The sequence below is a fragment of the Urocitellus parryii genome, chromosome 2, assembly GCF_045843805.1.
Source record: "Urocitellus parryii isolate mUroPar1 chromosome 2, mUroPar1.hap1, whole genome shotgun sequence".
Classification (NCBI taxonomy): Eukaryota; Metazoa; Chordata; class Mammalia; order Rodentia; family Sciuridae; genus Urocitellus; species Urocitellus parryii.
The window spans coordinates 158,492,582-158,514,738 of NC_135532.1; the positions used below are offsets into that span (position 1 = coordinate 158,492,582).

A 22,157-nucleotide genomic window follows, 5' to 3' on the forward strand; every position below is an offset into this window, starting at 1 on the left:
TTGGGCTGGGGCTGTGGCTCAGTGGTAAAGTACTTGCCTCCCACTGGGTTCAATCCTGGGCACCACATAGAATTAAATAAATAAAGATATTGTGTCCTTCTACAAGTAAAATTTTTTTTTAATGGAATTTTCTTTCTCCCTCTCTCTAGCTTTTTTTTTTTTTTTTTTTTTTTTTTTTTTTTGGTCCCAGGGATTGAACTCAGTGGCACTCCATCACTGAGTCACATCCCCAGCCCTATTTTGTATTTTATTTAGAGACAGGGTCTCACTGAGTTGCTTAGTTCCTTGCTTTTGCTGAGGCTGGCTTTGAACTCAATATCCTCCTGCCTCAGCCTCCAGAGCTGCTGGGATTACAGACATATGCTGCTTCCCCTCCCCTCCCCAGTGCTTAACCACAGAGTCAGAGTCATATCCCCAACCCGCCCCCCTTTTAAAAACTATGTCTGGTTGTAGATGGACCCAATACCTTTATGTTTTTATTTATTTATATGGTGCTGAGGTTTGAACCCAGTGCCTCACTTGTACTAGGCAAGCACTCTTCCACTAAGCTATGACTTCAGCCCTCTCCAGCCCTTTTTATTTTATTATTTTTATTTTGAAAATCAAGATCAAGCGAGCTTTTGCTTTTCTGCTCCATAGGAGCTTGCCTTAATTTTTTTTTTTGTGTGTGTGTGTGTATATATTTTTTTTTTTTTTTGAGACAGGTTCTTACTAAGTTGCTTAGGGCCTCCCTAAATTGCTGAGGCTGGCCAAAAACTTAAGATCTTCCTGTCTCAGCCTCCTGAGTTGCTGGGATTAGAGGCCACATGCCAGTGCACTGGGCTTTCAATAGACACTTTCATGCTTACATTTTTCAAATGTCTGAATCATTGCACTTTCAAGGGCTTTCTTTTCTACCAGGACATTTTCCAAGTCATTCCCAGTGAAGTCTTCAGCAGCTGGACCACCATCATTTGCCAGGTATCCATGTCCCACACAGTATTCAGAATGGTGTCCTCCCATGTGCAGTGGCAGGCAAGTAAGAGAGTTCAAAGTCCCATCTGATAACCTTTTCCTGTGACCATTTTTGGAACAACATGGATTTGTTTGAGTCCTCCAAGAAGCAGACGCCAAGATGTCAGATTTATTGTAGAAAACAGTGAAGAAAAATTAGAGGCCAGGGGAAGCTGGGAGACCCTGAGTCGGGGAGACCATGAGACCCTGTAAAAGAGGGAAGGAAGTTTGAAAAGGAGGCATTCCAAGTGTCAGTGCAGTTCTGACAGGGTCAGCAGGGCTGATGAGGAGTCCTGGAGTCTAAACTGTAAAAATGACCCAGGCACAGAATCCCTGCAGCTCTTGCTGGTTGGGAGTAGCTGGTAAGAGTTATAGCCTGAGCATGAACTCGCAGGGGTGATTTTAAAGTTGGGACCACATTGGAGCTAGCGATATAGCTCTCGGTGTGTGAAGCCCTGGGTTCAAACCCCAGCACTGCATGATCTATAAATAAAATTTAAAAATAAAGTTGAGATCAGTTACTTTTCCTGTAGTAGATCACAAAAAGACACAATGTTCTTTACTTACATGCTTTGAAGTAAATAAAGAGGAATGGGATACTCAGGTGGTGGCACTCCTCTTCTGAATACATTAACACGTTACACTTCCCTGTAAAATTATAATTCCTCCCAGTGACGGGAAAAGAACAGGTTCAAAACAAAAGACCAAAAGATTGTACATCTAACTGCATAAGACACAGTAAATCTTCATACTATTAGAGGAAGCCAGGTACGGTAGCACATGCCGGTAATTCCAGTGACTCTGGAGGTTGAGGCAGGAACATTGTAAGCTTGAATTCAGCCAGGACAGCTGTTTTTTGGAGTTTTTTAAAAAATATTTTTTAGTTATAGATGGACACAATACTTTTATTTTATGTGGTGCTGAGGATCAAACCCAGTGCCTCACACGTGCAAGGCAAGCACTCTGCCACTGAGCCATAACCCCCAGCCCTCAGCCAGGACAACTTAAAACAAGAAATTCAAAGTCCTAGGGATGTAGCTTGGTAGTTGAGAACCCTTGGGGTACAATCCCCAGTACCAAACCAAATCGAACCAAACCAAACAAACAAAAAAGGATACTATTAGAGGAAGACAAACAAAAATATCAAATTATGGATTATGTTAAAGGAGATTAATGTCATAGAAAAATAGAAAGCTATAGGCAGTATATAAAGGGGCTAAATGGTACATGTAGGGGTGGAGAAATAGCTTGTGATTTCAAAAGAGGTTCAGAGTTTGCCTCTTTGATAAAGTGACATTGAGAGACTTAGATAGTTTACCTCGGGAACCTTGGGAGAATGATAATTCCAACCAAAGATAAGACCCTAAGGTGAGATAATATTTGGGTGTTTAAGAAACAGGAAGGGCAGGGTGGTTGGAGGTGAGGCAAGAGATAAGGAGGACAAAACATAGATAAGGTATGGGAGGTCATTACAAGGACAGGTTTTTTCTGAATGAAATGTGATCTTTGGGAGGGTTTAATGAGAAGAATGTGGTGAGCTGATTTGTATTTCTAAAGATCTTTTCATATATACAAATGAGTATTTTCCCAAGGTTGAACCCAGGAGTGCTCCACCACTGAGTTATATCCCCGTCCCCACCCCCCTTTTTGGTACCGGAAAACAGAGTTGCTTAGTGCCTTGCTGAGGCTGGCTTTGAACTCGCCATCTTCCAGTCTCAGCCTCCCAAACCGTTGGGATTACAGGTGTGGGCTACCACGCCCAGCCCCAACCCTTTTTGTTCTGAGGCTGGCCTGAAACTTCTGAGACTTCTGCCTCAGCCTCCAGAGTCCCTGGGACTACACGCTGGTGTCCTAGTGTCTGTCTCTTTTCCCAAGTTTCGGTTACTTTTCTAACTTAAAAGTTGGTGTACCTGCTCGGCGAGGTGGTACACACCTGTAATGGAAGCGGCTTGCGAGGCTGAAACAGGAGGATGGTGAGTTCAAAGCCAGCCTCCGCAAGGCACTAAGCAACTCAGTGAGACCCTGTCTCTAAAATAGAATACAAAATAGGACTGGGGATGTGACTCAGTGGTTGAGTGCCTGTGAGTTCAATTCACGTTACCAAAAAAAAAAAAAGTTGGTGTACCTGTATATATTCTATATCTCATTAATTATTAATGTTTTTTGCAAAATTCTCTCTGCATATTATATTCCTATATTCTGCATAACCACACTAGTTATCACAACAAAGAAATTTAGTCTCTACCCTGAGTTTGCAGGGAAGAAAAGTTGGAAAAAGAACAAAATTAAAAAAAAATTGCTATAGTATCATGCAATATTTATTCTGTATTCAGTGAAGGGAGAGATATACAAACTGTATTAATGGTGGAATACAATTATTAATTTACTTTATATGGAGAGAAATTTGTTTATTTAAAAGTGTTGGAAACAGAAAACAGGGAGCCCAAGTGTATTAAGCTCACTCTATTATACTGAAACAACAGATATAATCAGGACAATTACTTCTTCATGATTAGATTTCCATAAATCCTATCAGCAAATATATTAGTAATACTGTGTGCTGTCCATTGTATGATACCAGATGATACATTTCAATTTTTACCATTTCTGGTGGTGCTAAATTTGCCTAAGATGGACATAAAAAATTTCAATGATGTCTGTAAGCCCCATCTTTGCTAAAATGTAGAAACTTGGTGCATTTTTAGGAAATATAACTTCAACTTTTTTAGTGGATTGGGTTTTAAAAATCTCCCCATCTGCTTTTGCCTCCCTGGCTCTCCTCATCAACTGGAGATGCTTGGAGATGTGCTGACATCTGCTATGATTGTCAGGGAGTTCACCAGATTTCTTTCTGTAGACCCATCTCCCTCTGCCAGTCAACTCAAGCTTGGCAGGCCCTTTGGACTTCAGCACCTACTCTTGGAATCTTCCGTGTCCCTTTGGAGCCAAGAGAAATTTGGAAGGCCGGTTCTTGATTTCTCACATCACCATTCCTGTTGTACTTCACACCTGGTTCACATCACATACTATGGGCACAGACCTATCTGCAAGGCTGGGAACTGGAGTGCAAATCTCTTCCCTTAGCTACCTCTAAACAGCAAGAGGATGGTAGGTCCTCCCTCTGCTGCAGAATTCATCTGAGGCACATGGAGTGTGCAGCTCCAGGTGTTGGTCTCCCTTTCTTTCAAAGCTTTAGGGGAAGAGAGTGGGAGTTGGAGGAGCACAAGCTCGCTCCTCAAAAAATCCACCATCCCAAGGAAAGACCTCCGTCATTTTAACATTTGTAAGGAATGATTCTTTTTTTTAAATGCAAACTTCCATTTATTTATTTTTTTAAGAGAGAGAGATTTTTTTAAATATTTATTTATTTATTTTTAGTTTTCGGCGGGCACAACATCTTTGTATGTGGTGCTGAGACCGAACCCGGGTCGAACGCATGCCAGGCAAGCGTGCTACCACTTGTGCCACATCCCCAGCCCAGGAATGATTCTTTAGGCCCAGCACCAAAGACACCCAGTGGCTAGTGTTTACTCCTACCATGTTGCATAACCTATGAAGTAAGTCCATGAAAGCTGGAACCAGAGGTTATCCTGGCTTGATCAGTTTTGTCCTGGCTCTGCCAGCTGTTGAAGGGTTCTTCTACCCCTTGGCTTCAGTCTGTTCCAGGCATTAGCTCATTCCTCAAAAGGGAGTATGAAAGAATGGAAGAGGAGGCACACCCACAATCCCCGTGAATCAGAAGGTTGAGGGAGGATGGCAAGTTCAAGGCCAGCCTCAGCAATTTAGGGAGACTGTCTCAAAACAAAAAATAAAAATGTATAAGGGTGTAGCTCAGTGGAAATGCATCCCTGGGTTCTATCCCTAATACTCCCCCCCCCAAAAAAAAAATTAAAAAAAACTAACCCAGGGTTCAATCCTTAGTGCCTCCCCCAAACAAAAACCAACCCTATAAAACAAAAACAATAAAATTTAGAAACCAGATTTAGTACATCATTTAAAAACAATAGAAAGCAGATGCATATACCATGCTAACATGAACAATGTGCCTCAACTCGGGGAGGAGTCAGTGGGAGAGTGTGGCCCAGGCTCCAGGCTGGGTGGGCTGCACCTGCAGCTTCAGAGCTGGACCCTTTGTGTTGCTAATGGGACAGCTGACAGCCCAGGACTCAGACACAGGGCACGCATTCTGGTGTTCACCGCAGGGGCTGGGTGTCAGCAGCCATCACAATGAACTAGGGGACCCCGTTGAAAGTTTTTTCTTTCTTTGTTTTTTGGTACTGAGGATTGAACCCAGGGCTGCTCTATCATTGAACTACATCTCCAGCCCTTTTCGTTTCTGATTTTGATATAGCGTCTCACTAAATTGCCAAGGCTGGCCTCAAACTTGGGATCCTCCTGCCTCCGCTTCCCAAGTAGCTAGGATGACAAGTGTGTACTTGCTGCCCAGCCTGTTGAAGGTTTTGGTGGTCTCACTGGCTCCTCTTTGAGGCTCCTTGTGGTTAAAGGAATGTGAAACAAGCTCCAATAGTTGGTTCTTTTTTTCATTTTGTTTTGGTTTTTGTTTGGTACTGGGATTGAACCCACGGGCTTCTTGAGACATCCCCAGTCCTTTTCATTGTATTACTAAATTGCCCAAGCTGCCTGGAACTCGTGATCCTTCGGCCTCAGTTTCCTAAATTGCTGGGATTATAGGCATATGCCACTGCCATCTGACATGTTCCAGTGATTTCTTGGTAAGGTGGCCATCTGAGGACATACATAGGCTTTTGGATTTCCATCAGTCTCAGTCATAGCTTGCCACATCACAAGAACAGCAGGTGACATCAGAAGGGGAAGAGAAAACCATAGACAGTTCTTTTATCTTGGTATTCTATACCCACCGGAGACTATTAATTAAAGTCTTGTTCCTATAAAACAAATGAAATGTTTGGTTTTAGTAACAGGGAAAACAAAAATTATCAAGTTTTATCCTTTAAAATAGAAACCCACCATTGAAATGCCAGTGAAATTATCCTTAGGACTGTGGCTGTAACTCGGTGCTAGAGCTCTTGCCTAGATTGTGTGAGGTTCTGGGTTCAATCCCATCACCACAAAAAGACAGAGCAAAGAGTCAAAAACAAACAAACAAGGATGTGATGGAGCACCCCTGCAATCCAGTGAGCATCACAAGCTCAAAGCCAGCCTCAGCATCTTGGCAGCATCCTTTCTCAAAATAAAAGATAAGAAAAATTATGGGATGTGGTGGTGCATGCCTGTAATCCCAGAAGCTGGTAAGGCTGAGGCAGGAAGATTACAAGTTCAAGGCCAGCCTCAGCAAATTTAGTGAGGTCTTAACCAACTTAGTAAGAAAAGGTGAAAAGGGCCCAGGATGTAGTTTAGTGGTTATACTCTCCTGGGTTTAATTTGGTCTCCAGTACCAAAAAAGAAGAAGAAAAAAAAAGCCAAACAAACAAATGGTTTAGTTGCCCTTTGCTGGATAAACTGAGGCTTAGAAAAGTTAAGTGGCAAGTATAAAAATTATTGAAATGATTATTGTTACAGATGACTGCAATCCAAGACTTCTCATCTGCTCATCTTTGGAACAATCCTGCTGCTGCTTCAAAATAGTTTTCCTCTCAACTACTGAGATTTGTCAAATTTGGTGGCTGTTTTTGTTTGTTGGCTTGTTTGTTTACAGTGGTGAGGATTGAACCCAAGGCCTTGCACACTCTAGACAAGCACCCTACCACTGAGTAACATACCCTTATCTTCTTATCTACTTATCTAGAAGCCATGTTACTTGGTATACTTTATATAAAGATCAGCAAATTTATCAAGCCCTTTTTCCCCAGGTCTATTCCTCTTTGGTCAAATCATTTTGTTTGATACACTGATTTCAATTTGGTTTAGAACTTAAGCTACCGAGAAAAACCCTTGGTGGTCTTCCTGCTGTTTTCTTAATGATTGTGCTTCCAAAGTTGATTGTGAAGAGAGTCTGTTGATCACATAATATAACAAAAGACACCTTTCTTTTTTTTTTTTTTCTTTTTTAGTATTTATTTATTTATTTTAGTTTTTCGGCGGACACAACATCTTTGTTGGTATGTGGTGTTGAGGTATGCACGCTACTGCTTGAGCCACATTCCCAGCCCCAAAAGACACCTTTCAAAAGAATGCCAGGATGCCAGGTTAGCTGCTGGGTAAACTCTGAACCTCCAATATTAGATACCAAACTAATGATATTACTTAAAATGTATAATGCTCTATTTGAGTTAAGACTTTACCCAAACTAATCCTACTCACTGAAGTAATTTCTACAATAGCTTCAGATAGGCATTAATTGAGACAATTGTGGACTTTCTTGCACCTATTTCACCACATTGTAGTCATACTGAACTACTTGCAATTTGTAATTTGTCTAAGTTCTTTCGTAGCCTTGGGACTACTCTCCATGCTGAAAAGATGAATTTATCCCTCCTTTCTATTTTGTCAATTCTTCCCTTAAGAAATCTTTTCTTGCTGGGTATGGTGGCACATGCCTAGGCTCCTGGGGACTCAGGAGATTAAAGCAGGAGGATAGCAAGTTCATGGCCATCCGGGGCAGCTTAGCAAGACTCTCAGCAACTTAGTGAGAACTTGTCTCTCAAAAAAGTAAAAAGCGGGGCTGGGGATGTGGCTCAAGAGGTAGCGCGCTCGCCTGGCATGCGTGCGGCCGGGCGAGTTCGATCCTCAGCACCACATACCAACAAAGATGTTGTGTCCGCCAAGAACTAAAAATAAATATTTAAAAAAAAATTCTCTCTCTCTCTCTTAAAAAAAAAAGTAAAAAGGGCTGGTGATGTGGCTCAGTTGTAAAGTGCCCTGGGTTCATTCCCAGTACCAGGAAAAAAAAAAAAAAAAGGAGAGAAAGAGAGAGAGAGAAAGAGATGCAGATGCAGTGGCACATGCCTATAATCCAGCTACTTAGGAAGCTAAAGGCAGGATCATAAGTTTCAGGACTGCCCTAACAACTTAGTGAAACCCTAATTCAGAGTAAAGAGTAAAAGGGCTAGAGTATTGCTCAAAGATAGAGCACCCCTGGGTTTAATTCCCAGTACTGTTGAAACAGTTCATTCTTTAGGACTAGGATATAACTCAGTGATAGAGAGATGTCTAGCATGTGAGGTCTTGATTTGGATCTTCAGTACTGCAATAAATAAATAAATAATAAATGAAATATCTTTTTTGACAACGGTCATCGCATGGCACTCCAGTTATTTATATGCCAGTACATCCCCATTAGACTGGAAGCTAATTAGAGGAAGATGATTTTTGTCTAGTCATTATTTCTCTGTAGTCCATATACTTTGAATATAGTAATTCATTACGCAATGAATTGTGCTGCAGATTCTGTGTTTCCAAATAGAAGCATTAAGCTTTGAAACATAAATGTTCTTTTTCTTGGGGATAAAGTTACCTAGGTACTAATATTCTCAAAACTCCTTACTGATAACTTGTGCTTGAAATAAACAGCTACGAAGATAAATGAGTATCCTTCCTCTTCCTCAACCCCAAACCTGGTGCCCACTTTGAGTTTATAGAAATGGACCCGGTGGTTACCTCTTAACACACTTGGGGCACAGCAGGTTGTCCTCCAGGTGTGGGGGTGGAAAACTGCAAGAGGGGAGTAAGAACAGTGCGCTCACTTTCCCTTTTTTCTTTTCAGGTACCCAGGCTTGTCCAGCGTGAAACTGCAGCTGAACCCAACCACTTTTGTCTGCAGGGAGACATCTGCCATGGACCACACACCACCTGACACCTGAGGAAGAAATGAGATTTTCTATGAGTATACCAGGACCACATGCTCATGTTCAGACTGACCATAGCCTGTCACTCTTAATTCAACTATCGTATTCAAATGCTAGCCCCAAGAAATGAACTCTGGAATCCTAACTTCACCTCTATTCTACCCTGTTGCACTTTAGGAAAGTATGAAAAGACAGTGCAGGTTCAAAATTAAAGGCCTGGCTAAGTGTGGTGGCACACACCTGTAACCTGAACTACCTAGGAGGCTGAAGCAGGAGAATCACAAATTTGAGGCTAGTTTGTATAACTTACTGGGACTCTCTCACCCTGTCTCAAAATAAAAAAAAAAAAATTAAAAAAAATTAAAGAATGGTCAGTGTAGGGCACTTCTGTACTCAATCCTCAGCACTGAGAAAAAACAAAACACAAAGCAAAGAAAACAAAATACTTCAAGACTACCATGAAATAGCTTCAGGGGTCTCAACTTTCACTGCATTTCTTATAATACTTAGAAGATAAATTTTATATTATTGATTTATTTTATGACAAGAAAACTGGGGACTGTTATGTCACTCAACAGATGCCAGGAGATCCAGAGCTCAAATCCATGTAGTTGAATTCTATTTTTAATTAATTAATTAATTTTTGTTAGTGTATTCCTGGGGATTGAACCCAGGTCCTTTTATATGGTAGGCAAGTACTCTACTACCAAATACATTCTCAGTCCTTTTTCTTTTCTTTATTTATTTATTCATTTACTTATTTATTTTTTTTAACTTTTTTTTTTTTCATTTACTTATTTATCTATTTATTTATTACTGAGGATTGAACTCAGGGGTGCTTTACCACTGAGCTACATGCCCAGCCTTTTTTATTTATTAATTTTTAAAAATCATTTTTCTTGGGGAGAAGGTACCAGGGATTGAACTCAGGGCTACTCAATCATTGAGCCACACCCCCAGCCCTATTTTGTATTTTATTTAGAAACAGGGTCTCCCCGAGTTGCTTAGAGCCTAGCTTTTGCTGAGGCTGGCTTTGAACTCTTGATCCTTCTGTCTCAGCCTCCTGAGCTGCTGGTATTACAGGTGTGTGTCACCGTGCCCAGCTTAAAAAAATCACTTTTTTGAGACACGACTTACTTAATTGCCCAGGCTGCCCTTCAACTTGCAATCCCCCAGCCTTAGGCTCCCGAGTAGCTGGGATTGTAGGTGTGTGCCACTTTACCTGGCTTATTTTTTATTTAATTGATTGCTCAACACTGGAGGTTGAACCCTGGGGTGCTCTACTGCTGAGTTATATCCCCAACTCTTTTTGTATTTTTCTTTGTGACAGGGTCTCACTAAGCTACTCAGGCTGGCTTTGGACTTGCAATCCTCCAGCCTCAGGCTTCTGAGTGGCTAGATGACTGGCGTGTGCCACTGTGCCCAGCCAAACAGTTGATGTTAGACATTGCTGTTACTGGCTCCAGGAATTACTAGCCCTTGAGGTGATTTAGATATACTTTACTAATTAAGCCTATCTCCTCACTGAGTCAGAATAAGCTCTCCATATTGGGCTTACCGTGCGTCTCTGGTGGGGACTGCACAGTCTCCGCCTGCATGGCGCTGGCTGCATCTGTATCCCAGGAGCCCAACACCTCCTCCGGGGCAGATGCCATCACCACACTTGTACTAACTTCTTCATAGAGAGCAGGGGGCTCCTCAAGGACAGGCAACTCCTCTAGTGAAGGGACCACTTCAAGGGGAGCAGTACCCACAGAACATGTTCTTTTCTTAGAACTTCCCAGGGGCTTTTTCCTTTTGTCTGCCTTCAAATTACTTCGAATTGACATCCGGGTCTCGTTTGCTGTGATAGGAATATTCTGCAAATAGAGCTAAATGTTAGAAATAACAAAAACAATAACAGTAAAGATGAAACTGCAGTGATGCATGCCTGTAATCCCAGCTACTCAGGAGGCTGAGGCAGGAGGATGGCAAGTTTGAGGCCAGCCTCAGCAATTTAGCAAGTCCGTGTCTCAAAACAAAAATAAAAGTAGAATGTAGAACAGTGGTAAAGCATTCCTGAGAAATTCAATACCCAGTACCAAAACAAGCCAACAATAAACAAACCAAAATAGTTTGTGAGGCAATGCACTTGCTAATTAGCTCAATTTAGACATTCTGCAATATATACCCAATGAACAATGTTTTACCCCATAAACATTTACTATTAATATTCACAAATTAAAACAAAAGAGACTAGAGCTGTAGCTCAATCGTAGAGATTAGAATGACCTTTGGTTCAATCTCCAGCAGCAAAAAATAAATAAAAAATAAAATATAATTTTTCATTAATTTTTACCATGTTGATGTTAAGTGGAGACAGGAAGACACTGTTCTTTCTTAGAACCAGGGATAAGCAAGAAAGAGGGGCTGAGATTGCTCCTCAACTCACCCCTACACCTGGTATTGAGGACTGAACTCAGGGGTGCTCTACCTCTGAGCCATACTTCAGCTCTTCTTCTTCTTTTTTTTTTTTTTTTTTGGTGTGGGAGGGATACCGGGGATTGAACTCAGGGGCACTCAACCACTGAGCCATATCTCCAGCCCTATTTTTAATTTTATTTAGAGATAAAGTCTCACTGAATTGCTTAGTGCCTCATTTTTGCTGAGATTGGCTTTGAACTAGTGATTTTCTTGCCTCAGTCTCCCTGAGCTGCTGGGATTATAGGTAAGCGCCACTACTCCTGGCCTACCCCAGCTCTTTTTATTTTAAGACAGGGAGGGCCTCACTAATTTGTATAGGCTGGCCTCAAATTTGCAAATCTCTTCCTTCAGCCTTCCAAGTCACTGAGATTATAGGCGAGAGCTACCATAACTGGTCTCTAAAATCTTAACACTGAAGTAGGTTATCAGGGTAAGAACTATTAATTTTCCTTAAAAGAAAACGTTACTCACCTTTTGCTGTGGGTAAGCCTTGTCACGGAGCCTCTTATATGTGTCTAATTTCTAAGACAAGAGAAAAAGAGTTACTAATGAAATCAAGGTTCCTATTTCTTCTCCCATCAGGGTGTCTCCCACCCAGAGCCCTCACCTGGCCTTTGGAGCTCAAATGTAACTGTTGGCACCAGGCCCGCAAAACATCTCGGTGAACAAGGTTGATTGGTGGCAGTTCCAAGGGTAGGGGAGGAACTGATATCTTTTTGGGACATTTTTGGCTGTTAGTATCTTCTGATTTCTTCTTTGGACAGGACGCTGAAGGAAAATGGAAGTTCCCATTCAAAAAATATAATCACTTTTAGTTCTCATAGTCCAATCCCCCATCATACAGTCAAAGGGCTTGCTAATGGCTCCATAGCTTCCAAGGGGCGAACCTCAAACCTAGGACCTAATAGTTCTACTGAAACTCCCCACTACTCATGACTCATATGTACCTGTTCCTTTTGAGCCCGTCCTATAGAATCCAGGTGGCTGCACTTCCATCCTGGGAGATCCACTGAAATATTCCAGTTAGGATCATAAACACTCAGTGAATACTTAGTGACATTATTTATTTAATTTCTTTGTACTAGGGATTGAACCCAGGGTCACTTAACTGCTGAGCCACATCACCAGCCTTTTTTTTTTCTTTTTCTTTCTTTCTCTCTTTTTTTTTTTTTTTTTAACTTTGAGACAGAATCTCACTAAGTTGCTTAGGGCCTTGCTGATTTGCTGAGCCTGGCCTTGAACCTGTAATCCTCTTCCCCTCAGCCTCCCCAGCTGCTGGGATGATGGGTGTGCACCACCACATAAGGCTCAGTGATATCTTGTCTTCCACCATAGAACAAAATAAACACCTAGCAATACAACACAAACCACCACTAACCCCCATAATTCTGCCTCCCCACCGCCCCCACCAGTCAGGGCAGCCCTCGGATCTTACTGTGCATATTGACTCCTTAGCTCTACGGTTTCTGTTCATTCTGCTGCTATGGTACCTCACTCACAATCACCATTCGATAAATGTTCTCAGAACACACCTCCAGGACAGACACAAACTGGAAGGGCACTAATGGTCACTAGGGTTTACTGAGCATATATTACTGTCAGGCACAGCGTAGGTGTCTTACCTAATTATTCTAATGTCAATGATAACCAACTCTACATTCCACCCCTAATCAAGCTTAGGCATTGTCCTCACTTATTTTTACAATGCCTTTAGAACAATTCTTCAGGCTTCTTGGACCTGAGGAAGTGGGATTAGAGGATTTGTAGATCTTTTACCTTGGTCATCTTGCACTTTTTTTTTTCGTTTTGTCCCCTGTGTTGAAGTGCTTTGTTGACTAGGAGCTCCTCTTTCTTCTTGCCTCGACTTCTCTGTGTAGCTCTTCTGGGGTAGAGACTGGTCAGTAGTTCCTCTGATGTGTGACCCCACACACACCTACCTGCTCTATGATTAAACCCAGGGGAGCTCTACCACTGAGCTACATCCTCAGCCCTTTTATATTTTTGAGACAGAGTCTTACTAAGTTGCCTAGGTTGTCCTTGAACATGTGACCTTCCTGCTTCAGCCTCCCAAGTAACTTGTATTGCAGGTGCGTGCCATCCCTCCAACCCCGCCAAAAAAAAGACAAGAAAAAAGCCCAAGGAAAGTACAAGATAGAGTTATAGATATAAACAAAGAAGTAGGGCTGGGGTTGTGGCTCAGTGGTACAGCACTTGCCTAGCATGTGTGAAGCATTGGGTTTGATTCTCAGCATCGCATATAAATAAATAAAGGTCCATTGACAACTAAAAAATATTGAAAAAAAAAAAAAAACCAACCAACTAAAACAAAACAACAACAACAAAACAACCAAGCAAATAAACAAAGAGCAAAGAAGTAGAAGAAAAACAGTTTATCTTGGGAGAAGAAGTCCTTGTGTCCTGTACTATATCCATCATCTCTCACCCCAAAAATATCTGCTCTCTCATTCCTTCATTCTTGACTCCAAGTAATTTATTTTCGCATATATAACCAGAGGGCTGCTAGCAAAAAATGTCATTTCCCTTAGGTGGGTGACCGCTTTTTGCATGAAGAACACGACCTGCCAGCTTCTTCTCTCCCATCTCAGCCTGGTCCCAAGTTGCTGCTCTCCATTCTTCAACCTCCAGTCCCGCAATTCTTTTCTTTGCCTAAGCGATTACTGAGGCCTGTCATGAAACTTCAGCCCAGACCCTAGCAGGCTTCTGTTGACATTCTTACTCTTCTTTCAGAAGCTCACTTTAAGTGTCATTTCACCTGGGAACCCTTTCTAGTCCTTTCAATCAGATCTGCCACATATTGCCTCATGCCCACAATTTGTCAATTGGAATTTCATATGTACTCCTGTGATCTGATCAATGCCTGTGGCTGCATTTGATTGTAAGCTCCACAAGGGTGTAATTTCTTTCCCTTTTATTGTAGGCACTCAATAAATCTTGATTGAGTTAAAAAGAACAAAGGGCAATGGGAGTAAGTTGTTGAATACAGAGATGCTAAAGTATGCGGCCTTTATCTTTTGCGACTGTAGGGCATTGAGCATGCTAGGTAAGAACTCCACCACCAAGTGACATCCCCAGTCCCTTTTAGAATTTTATTTTTGAGACAGGCTCTAGCTAAGTCTCCCAGCAGGAGCTGGTCTCCAACCTGTGAGCCTCCGGTTTCAATCCCCCACCCCCGTAGCTGGGGTTACAGGTGTGATTCCCTGTGCCTGGCTGAGCTTCTATTTTATATAGGTATAGGTTTGACGTGTCCTTATTTTCATTCATTTAATCTACAGAATAACCTCACAACCATTTACTTTTTAAATGTAGAAGCTGAAGTCAAGGTGAGGAAGGACACACTGGGTAAGGGCACATTATTATAATTAAACCCCAGGTAAGGGTGCTCCAAAATCTTTCCAATTTCCTCCAGGGTGGGAGAAAGGGAGAAATTAACATTTGTTTGGCACTACTACTCCATAGTACTTTCACATTCATGTTCAAAAATCAACATTTGCAAAACCCTTTCACAAAGTACTTGCTTTGGGGCCTCACAAAAATCTTAAAATTTAGAATGTTAAAAATAGTCTGCTTCTAGGAAAGAGGGCTCAAGCATGCTCATTCCTGGGTCTGGCTTCTGGTCATTCCTCAGGTCTCTCGACCCTGAGCAAAGGGGACCCAGCTCCTATGGCTTAGGACCAGCATCTGTCAGATGGAATTAAAGGGTTTCACCCCCCCCCCACCCCCGCCGCCTCAGCTCTATGACCTCTTCCTAAAAGCTTCCCCCTCTCTGCCCCTTTTCTCCTGTGACCCTTTCCCTCCAGGCCCAGTAGTAACTCTCCTGACAAGACAAAGCCTCTTCACAATCACAGCAGGGAGATCACTTCCTAGCTGTTCTTTCACTCAAATATACTGGCCTGAGACTGTGTCTAAGAGCTCTTTTTTTTTTTTCCCAACAAAGAAAGAGGAAAAAATTTTGAATCCTTTCCTTTATCCCCCAAAGAAAGATCAAGTGTGCTCAGAAGGAGAAACATGATACTAGAAGAAGAGAAAACAAACTTACAAAGTTGTATTTACCTCCTTGTCTCCTGAATTCTCCATACTTGGGGAAAAGAAAGTTGAAATTGATAGAAAATTCTCCTTCCCAAATGGCCCCTGACCCCAGAGCACTCTGAAATGTCTCCTCCTACTTCCTGTCATCCAAAGTCACTCTTCCTTGTCCCCTCCCCTTCTGCTCCCTCCCTCACAATTTTTTTTTTTTTTTTTTTTTGGTAGTGGAGATTGAACCCAGAGGCACTTTACCACTGAGCCACAACCTCAGTCCCCCACCCCACCCCACCTTTTTTTTTTTTTTTAATTTTGGGACTAAGCCTTGCTAAATTGCTTAGGGCTTTACTAAATTGCTGAGGATGGCCTTGAACTTGTGATTCTCCTGTTTCATCCTCCAGAACTGCTGGGATTTCACACGTGGGCCACTGCACTCAGTTCCCCCACAATTTCTGAATGCTAAAATTGCCTTGCTAATTTATGAGGCCACAGTTGTGTGGCTGAGTTATTAATTCGTTTCCTGATCCTTTTCTGTGAATTCTTAATTTTTATCCAAATTGTGGTTCAGGAGTCTTTGGGAAGTCAGAAGATCATGGGATGATTTCTGAAAAAAAGAAAAGCAAACAGAGACTTCTGAGCTGGATGTTAGGGGATTCATGGTGGAACACATGGAAACAATTGAATCCAGGGACCAGAACTTGAAGAAACTATATATTTTCTATTTCTTATGCAAGTCCCCCAAACAATGAAAACTCCAGCTTTCTATCACCACTACTTACAATATGCCAAGTACTAAAAATTATTTTTAAAGTCTATAATACCAGCGGCTCGGGAGGCTGGACTAAAGGATTGCAAGTTCAAGACAGCCTCAGCAACTTAAAGAGGCCCTAAGCAATTTAGCAAGACCCTGTCTAAAAAGATAAAAAGAGTTGGAGATGTTGCTCAGTGGTTAAGCACCCCTGGGTTTAATTCCTAGTACCAATAAATAATGATAATAAATATCATACACATGTAAGTATGTATCTATATCTATCTATCTATATGTGTGTGTGTATATATATATATATATATATATATATATATATATATATATATATATTCCCCCCCCCATTGCATTGAAGTGCAAATTGTGGACTGGGCAGGCCCACAGACACCAAGGAGGAAAGCAGGTGGTGTGTTTAGAACTGGGGATTGAACCAGGGTCACACTACCACTGAGGTACACACCTGGCCCTTTTTTTTTATTTGACACAGGGTCTCACTAAATTATTAAAGCTTGCTGGGCACAGTGGCACATGTCTGTAATCCCAGAGGCTTGGAGACTGAGGCAGGAGGTATGCAAATTCAAAGCCATTCCCAGCAATTTAGCGAGGTCCTAAGCAATTTAGCAAGATCCTGTTTCTAAATAAAATATCAAAAAGAGCTGGCAGTGCGGTTCAGTGGTTAAGTGCCACTAGATTCAATCTCCCCTCCCGCATTTATTTTATTTACAAAAAAATAGCTGAGGTTGGCCTTGAATTTACAATTCTCCTGACTCAAGTCTCCTGAGTTGCTGGTTTTACAGGTCTGCACTACAGAGCCAGACTGCAACTAAGGCATTTTCATGTGTAAAAATTTGTACAAATATTTATTAGTCGAAAAATAAACTGGGGCTGGGGTTGTAGCTCAGTGGCTGAGCACTTGCCTAGCACATATGAGGCACTGGATTTGATCCTCAGCACCACATAAAAATTAATAAATAAAATAAAGTTATTATGTCCATCTATAACTAAAAAAGAATTTTAAAAATCTTTAAAAAAAGACAAACTGGTAGAGTGCTGCAGTGCATATCTGTGATCCCAGCAACCCAAGAGGCTGAGGCAAGATGATCATTAGTTCCAGGTGCACCCCAGCAATCTTGGGAAGACTCAGCAATTTAGCAAGATCCTGTCTCAAAATTAAAAAAAAAAAAAAAAAAGAAAGAAAAAGAAAAAAAGGTTGGAGATGGAGCTCAGTGTTAAAGGGTGGCCCTGGGTTCAATTCCTAATACCAAAAAAAGAAACAAAGAAAAACTGTTTACTACTTTGTTATGGTATCCTTCTAACACCTAAGTTCTGTCTATCTAAGTTCAAAAAAAATCTTCATAGTTGAATCTCCTCACAAGTTGAATAAATATGTACAGAGAGCTGTTTTATGTTTGGCATGAAAGACAGAACAGGACAAAATCCAATAAAGACATTGGCCTCATGGGTTTAACTCTGGTAGGGAGGACAGATGGCCAATACTGTCAATGGCTAATAGCATTAGCACATGCTTTTTCATGTGCTTTAAAAATATACATATCTACAGATTTACATGTATGTAATCAAAACAAATGCAAGGCTGGGTAGAGTGTTGCATGCCTATGATCCCAGCTACTCAAAAAGCTGAGGAAGGCAGAGGCAAGTTTGAGGCCAGCTAGGCAATTTAGGAAGAACTTGTCTCAAAATACAAAAAAATAAAAAGAGGCTGGGGAGGTAGTTCAATGGTAGAGCACCTCAAGGGTTAAGGGTCAATCTCCAGTGCAAAAAAAAAAAAAAAAAAAAACCAAAAAAAAGGGTGTGGGTGTGAGGAGGAGCTAGGGGCACAATCCAGTGACAGTGTGACCTTGGATTTAATCTGTAGTAATAAAGACCAAAGAGAAAAAAGTAAAGCAGGGAATCTTCTAGGTGCTACACCCTACAGTATTTTTTTTTTTTTTATTTTTTGTATGTTTGTTTGTTTGTTTTTGGTTTTGATACTGGGAATTGAACCCAGAGGCACTCTAGCCCTTAGCTACATGCCAGCCGCCTGCCCCCATATTTTTGTTGTTGTGTGAGACAGGATCTTGTTAAAATGCTGAGGCCGACCTTGGATTTGAGATCCTCCTGCCTAGCCTACTCAGTTAATGGCAATGCAGGCATGTGTGACCACGCCCAGCCAGTTTTATTTTATTTTATTTAAAACAAGGTCTCACTAACTTGTTGAGGCAGGCCTCCATCTCCAGAGTTGATGGCATTACAGGTATGCACTACGAAACCAGTTTTAAAATAGGGTTTCGAAGGCCAGAAGGGTAAGGGTTCTGCAGGAAGCTTATTGAGCTAAGTGATTAGGGGAAGGGGAAAGGAAAGGAGCAGCCTGGGAGGGGGGGAGGGGCACATTCTGGAGGCAGCCCCTCCCTTTCGAGGGACTGAAAGAATAGCCTGATGTGGTCAGGATTTGGATAGGTTAAAAGCAACAGGAAGCTATTAAAAAGTTCAAGGTGGGGGTGAAGGTAGGTTGACTCAGCATTTTGTGACGCTCTCTCAACTGCAATTAGGGGAACAAAGTAGAGATGGAAGGGAGTCAACGAGAAGGTCATTCATGCAGCTCTGGCAAGTGTACACTGGAGATGCAGGTGACCAGAAGTGTAGTAGAACCTGCTTAAGAGCACAGACTCTACTGCAAATGTTGTTGTCTGCCTATGGTCCCAACAAGTCTGGAATATAAGACAGGAGGATTGAAAGTTTGAAGTCAGTTTGGGCAATTAAGCAAGACTCTGTCTCAAAAAAAGAGCCTGGGGAGACTCCAAAGCCAGATTGCACTTAAACCAGTCCTCCCCTCTATTAGTGGTCCGACCTGATCAAGCTATCTAACACCTTCAGGTCTCTCCTTTCCTCACCTGTAAAATGGGGAAGGAGGAATGGTGATGAAAGTAATAGCCCTTACCCAGAGGGTTTAAAATAGTGTCCTGCACAGCAACACACCTTGGTGGATGTTCATCTTCTGTTAGAATTTTGTGGAGGAATACAGATTTAAGAAACATGGAAAATTTCATCTGGGCTTTCTTTTGTTCTTTGTTTTTTTCTTCTTCCTTCCTTCCTTCCTTCCTTCTTTCCTTCCTTCCTTCCTTCTTTCCTTCCTTCCTTCCTTCCTTCCTTCCTTCCTTCCTTCCTTCCTTCCTTCTTTCTTCCTTTTTTTTTTCCTTTCTTTCTTTTTTAAAGATAGGTCTGGCTATATTGCTAGATCAGCTTCAAACTTCTGGATTTGAGCAATCTACCACCTCAGTCTCCTGGAGTGCTGGGACTACAAGCCTGCCACTGTGGCCTGCTCTTTACAAAAGTTTTAATAAAATGAGCCAAGTTAATGAGGCCTCTAGTTTACCTGCAGGCAATAAATCTTCCAAAGTCATTAATTTCAACTTTCAGAAGACAAAATAAGGTTGTACCCTGTTGTAATCATCCCTTCATATTTGATGGAATTGGAGAGGCTCGGTAGGACGAGTAGTGTCCATTCAGGTGTGCACACTTGTCTCTGATACTCTGGGATGTGTGCTCCTGCAGACCTGGGTCAAAAGTTAGGCTTATTTAACATTTCTATAGAGTTCAGTGGCAGTTCAGAATGATTTCATTGATTCACAACAGTATGGAAACACCTTTTTCTTTTTTGATATATATATTTAGTTGTCGATGGACCTTTATTTTATTAATTTATATGTGGTGCTGAGAATTGAATCCAGTGCCTCACACATGCTAGGCAAGGGCTCTTCCGCTGAGCTACAACCCCAGCCCACCTTTTCATTCATTCATATCCAAAAGATTGGGGTGTGTGTGTGTGTGTGTGTGTGTGTGTGTGTGTGTCTGTGTTGTGTTTTCTGCAGGACTAAGAACTGAACCCAGTGCTGCTCTACCACTGAGGTATATCCCCAGCCCTTTGTATTTTTTCAAGAAAGCCTTTTTGCATTTTTGAAGGCCCCAGATGGCCTTAAAGGTACTATCTTCCTGCCTCAGTCTTCTGAGTAGCTGGAATTACTGACGTGGGCCACTGTACCTGAAGAAGAAATCCTTTTTAGGATTTATTTTATTTTAGGAAACATTGATGTTTCCCAAATTAAAACGTGTAGGAAATGTTTCTCAGCACTGATTATTCTCACCCTCCCAGCTACTATTAGCATCCAGGATCTCATTTCGTCCCACCTGCCCCCCTGAAGGAGCTTCCTTGTTGATTCTTATCATCATCGGGTCTTGTCCCTTCCAGGCCCCCCTCCGCAGGAGGCCACTGTAAGAGGCAGGCTGTGTTGTGTTTCTAGGGAACACACTGCTAATGTGAATAGCGCCCCCTGGAGTCCATTCAGTGCTGGCATCCTAATGACTCAGGGACTAGAAATGTGATTCTGTGAGGCTTTTTCTTTCTTTCTTTACATAGATAACCATCCCAAGGAATTTAGAAGTGAGAGTTTATAAAAGCAGGCTAATTTGATTCTGCAGCATGTTTGCATTTTTCTCAAAAGCTTTAACTCTTGTTAAATATAATTCACTTTCTTGCGGCTTTAAATTTTACCCCACTCTGAAATAAGGTGGCTTTTATGATAAGAATTGCTTTCCTCCTGAGCTAGAAGCATTACCATGCATAGAACAGTAAGACAAACTTAAATGAGAATGATTACTAAATAACCACAGCTTCAAAGAGAAGATAGGTAATAACACTTTGCATTCATGCCAGCTTGCCTTTCATCTGAGTATCTCAAAGGAAAGCAAAATGTAGCTGATGCTGTGTTATGGTTGAAAATTACAACTGTGCAATTTCCTTATTCCTGAGTGTTTCCCCTTTCAAATGTGATACTAAGTTAAACCATCTCTAGAATTCAATGTGCGTTGATTTTGAGCACAGGCTTTTTCTCTCTTGTTTTCTACCCCTCTAACATCAACCCCAAGTGGCAAAGGCATTGGTGGACCACCTGCTTTTGTGGTTTTTGAAGCATTTGCAATCATTGGAGAAAAAAACTAATAAGAGATGGACATCTTTCTCAGCTGTTCTACAGTAGAGGTGGAAGCATGCAAGATAAAGATAGGGGGAGAATGTTTTCTGCATTCCCAAAATCAGTTGGATCACAGCGCTAACAACAACTCCAAAACAAGTCAGATAACTGGTCTGGCACACTACTAAACACAAGATTTATAGAATGTGTCTGGCCTGGTGGTGCATGCTGACAATTCCAGGTACTCTGGAGGCTGAAGTGGGAGGATTGTGGGTTCAAGACCAGCTTGACCAGCTTCTGCAATTTAGTGAGGACCTAAGCAACTTAATAAGGCTTTGTCTCAAAATAAAAAGTTAAAAGGGCTGGGATGTAGCTCAATGGTTAAGAATCCCTGGGGTTTAATCCCTGGATCTCTGGTACCAAAAAAAAAAAAAAAAAAAAAAAGTTAAATTTAGCCTGGGCCCCGTGGTGGAACACATCTGTAATCCCAGCTGCTGGGGAAGATGAGGTAGTAGAAAGATCCTGAGTTCAAAGCCAGCTTCAGGTCGGGTGTAGTGACCCATGCCTGTGATCCCAGAGGCAGGAGGATCTCGAGTTCAAAGCCAGCCTCAGCAAAGTTGAGGCGCTAAGCAACTCAGTGATACCCTGTCTCTAAATAAAATACACAATAGGGCTGGGCATGTGGTTTAGTGGTGGAGCACCCCTGAGTTCAATAGCCAGTACCCACCCCCAAAACATAAAACAAACAAACAAAAGCCAGTTTCAGCAATTTAGCAAGGCTCTAAGCAACTTAGTGAGACCCCGTCTCTAAATAAAATGCAAAAAGGGCTGGGATTTTGGTTAGTGGTTAAGTACTTCTCAATTCAATCCCTGGTGCAGAGAGAGAGAGAGAGAGAGAGAGAGAGAGAGAGAGAGAGAGAAAGAGAGAAGGTGGGGGATTAGCCTGAGCAAGGAGAAAGAACAGTAGAAAAACATTGAGTGGGTTAACACAGGGTTCCTACTTTTTTAATATAAGAATTAAAGCAGAGATAATTTCATTCTCATGCAAATTGAAACTGGCTAGTCTGGGAAATTTGGTTTTTGTGTCTAATCCTGATAATTTGACTTTTATCTCTCTAATCCTGATTTCCCTGGAAATCAGATAAATAATTCAGCTTCAGC

General features: G+C 41.7%; 1 protein-coding gene across 1 annotated transcript; it reads right to left on the bottom strand.

Moving 5' to 3' along the window:
• Positions 1-825: 825 nt before the first annotated feature.
• On the bottom strand, positions 826-20,253 carry Dppa4 (developmental pluripotency associated 4). The gene is made up of 7 exons (XM_077795527.1): positions 20,172-20,253; positions 11,830-11,990; positions 11,694-11,744; positions 10,318-10,630; positions 8,572-8,770; positions 5,874-5,900; positions 826-1,054 (listed from the first exon to the last, which is right to left on the bottom strand). Exons 1-7 carry the CDS (start codon positions 20,251-20,253, stop codon positions 826-828), a joined length of 1,062 nt encoding a protein of 353 aa, XP_077651653.1.
• Between the last annotated feature and the right edge of the window lie 1,904 nt (positions 20,254-22,157).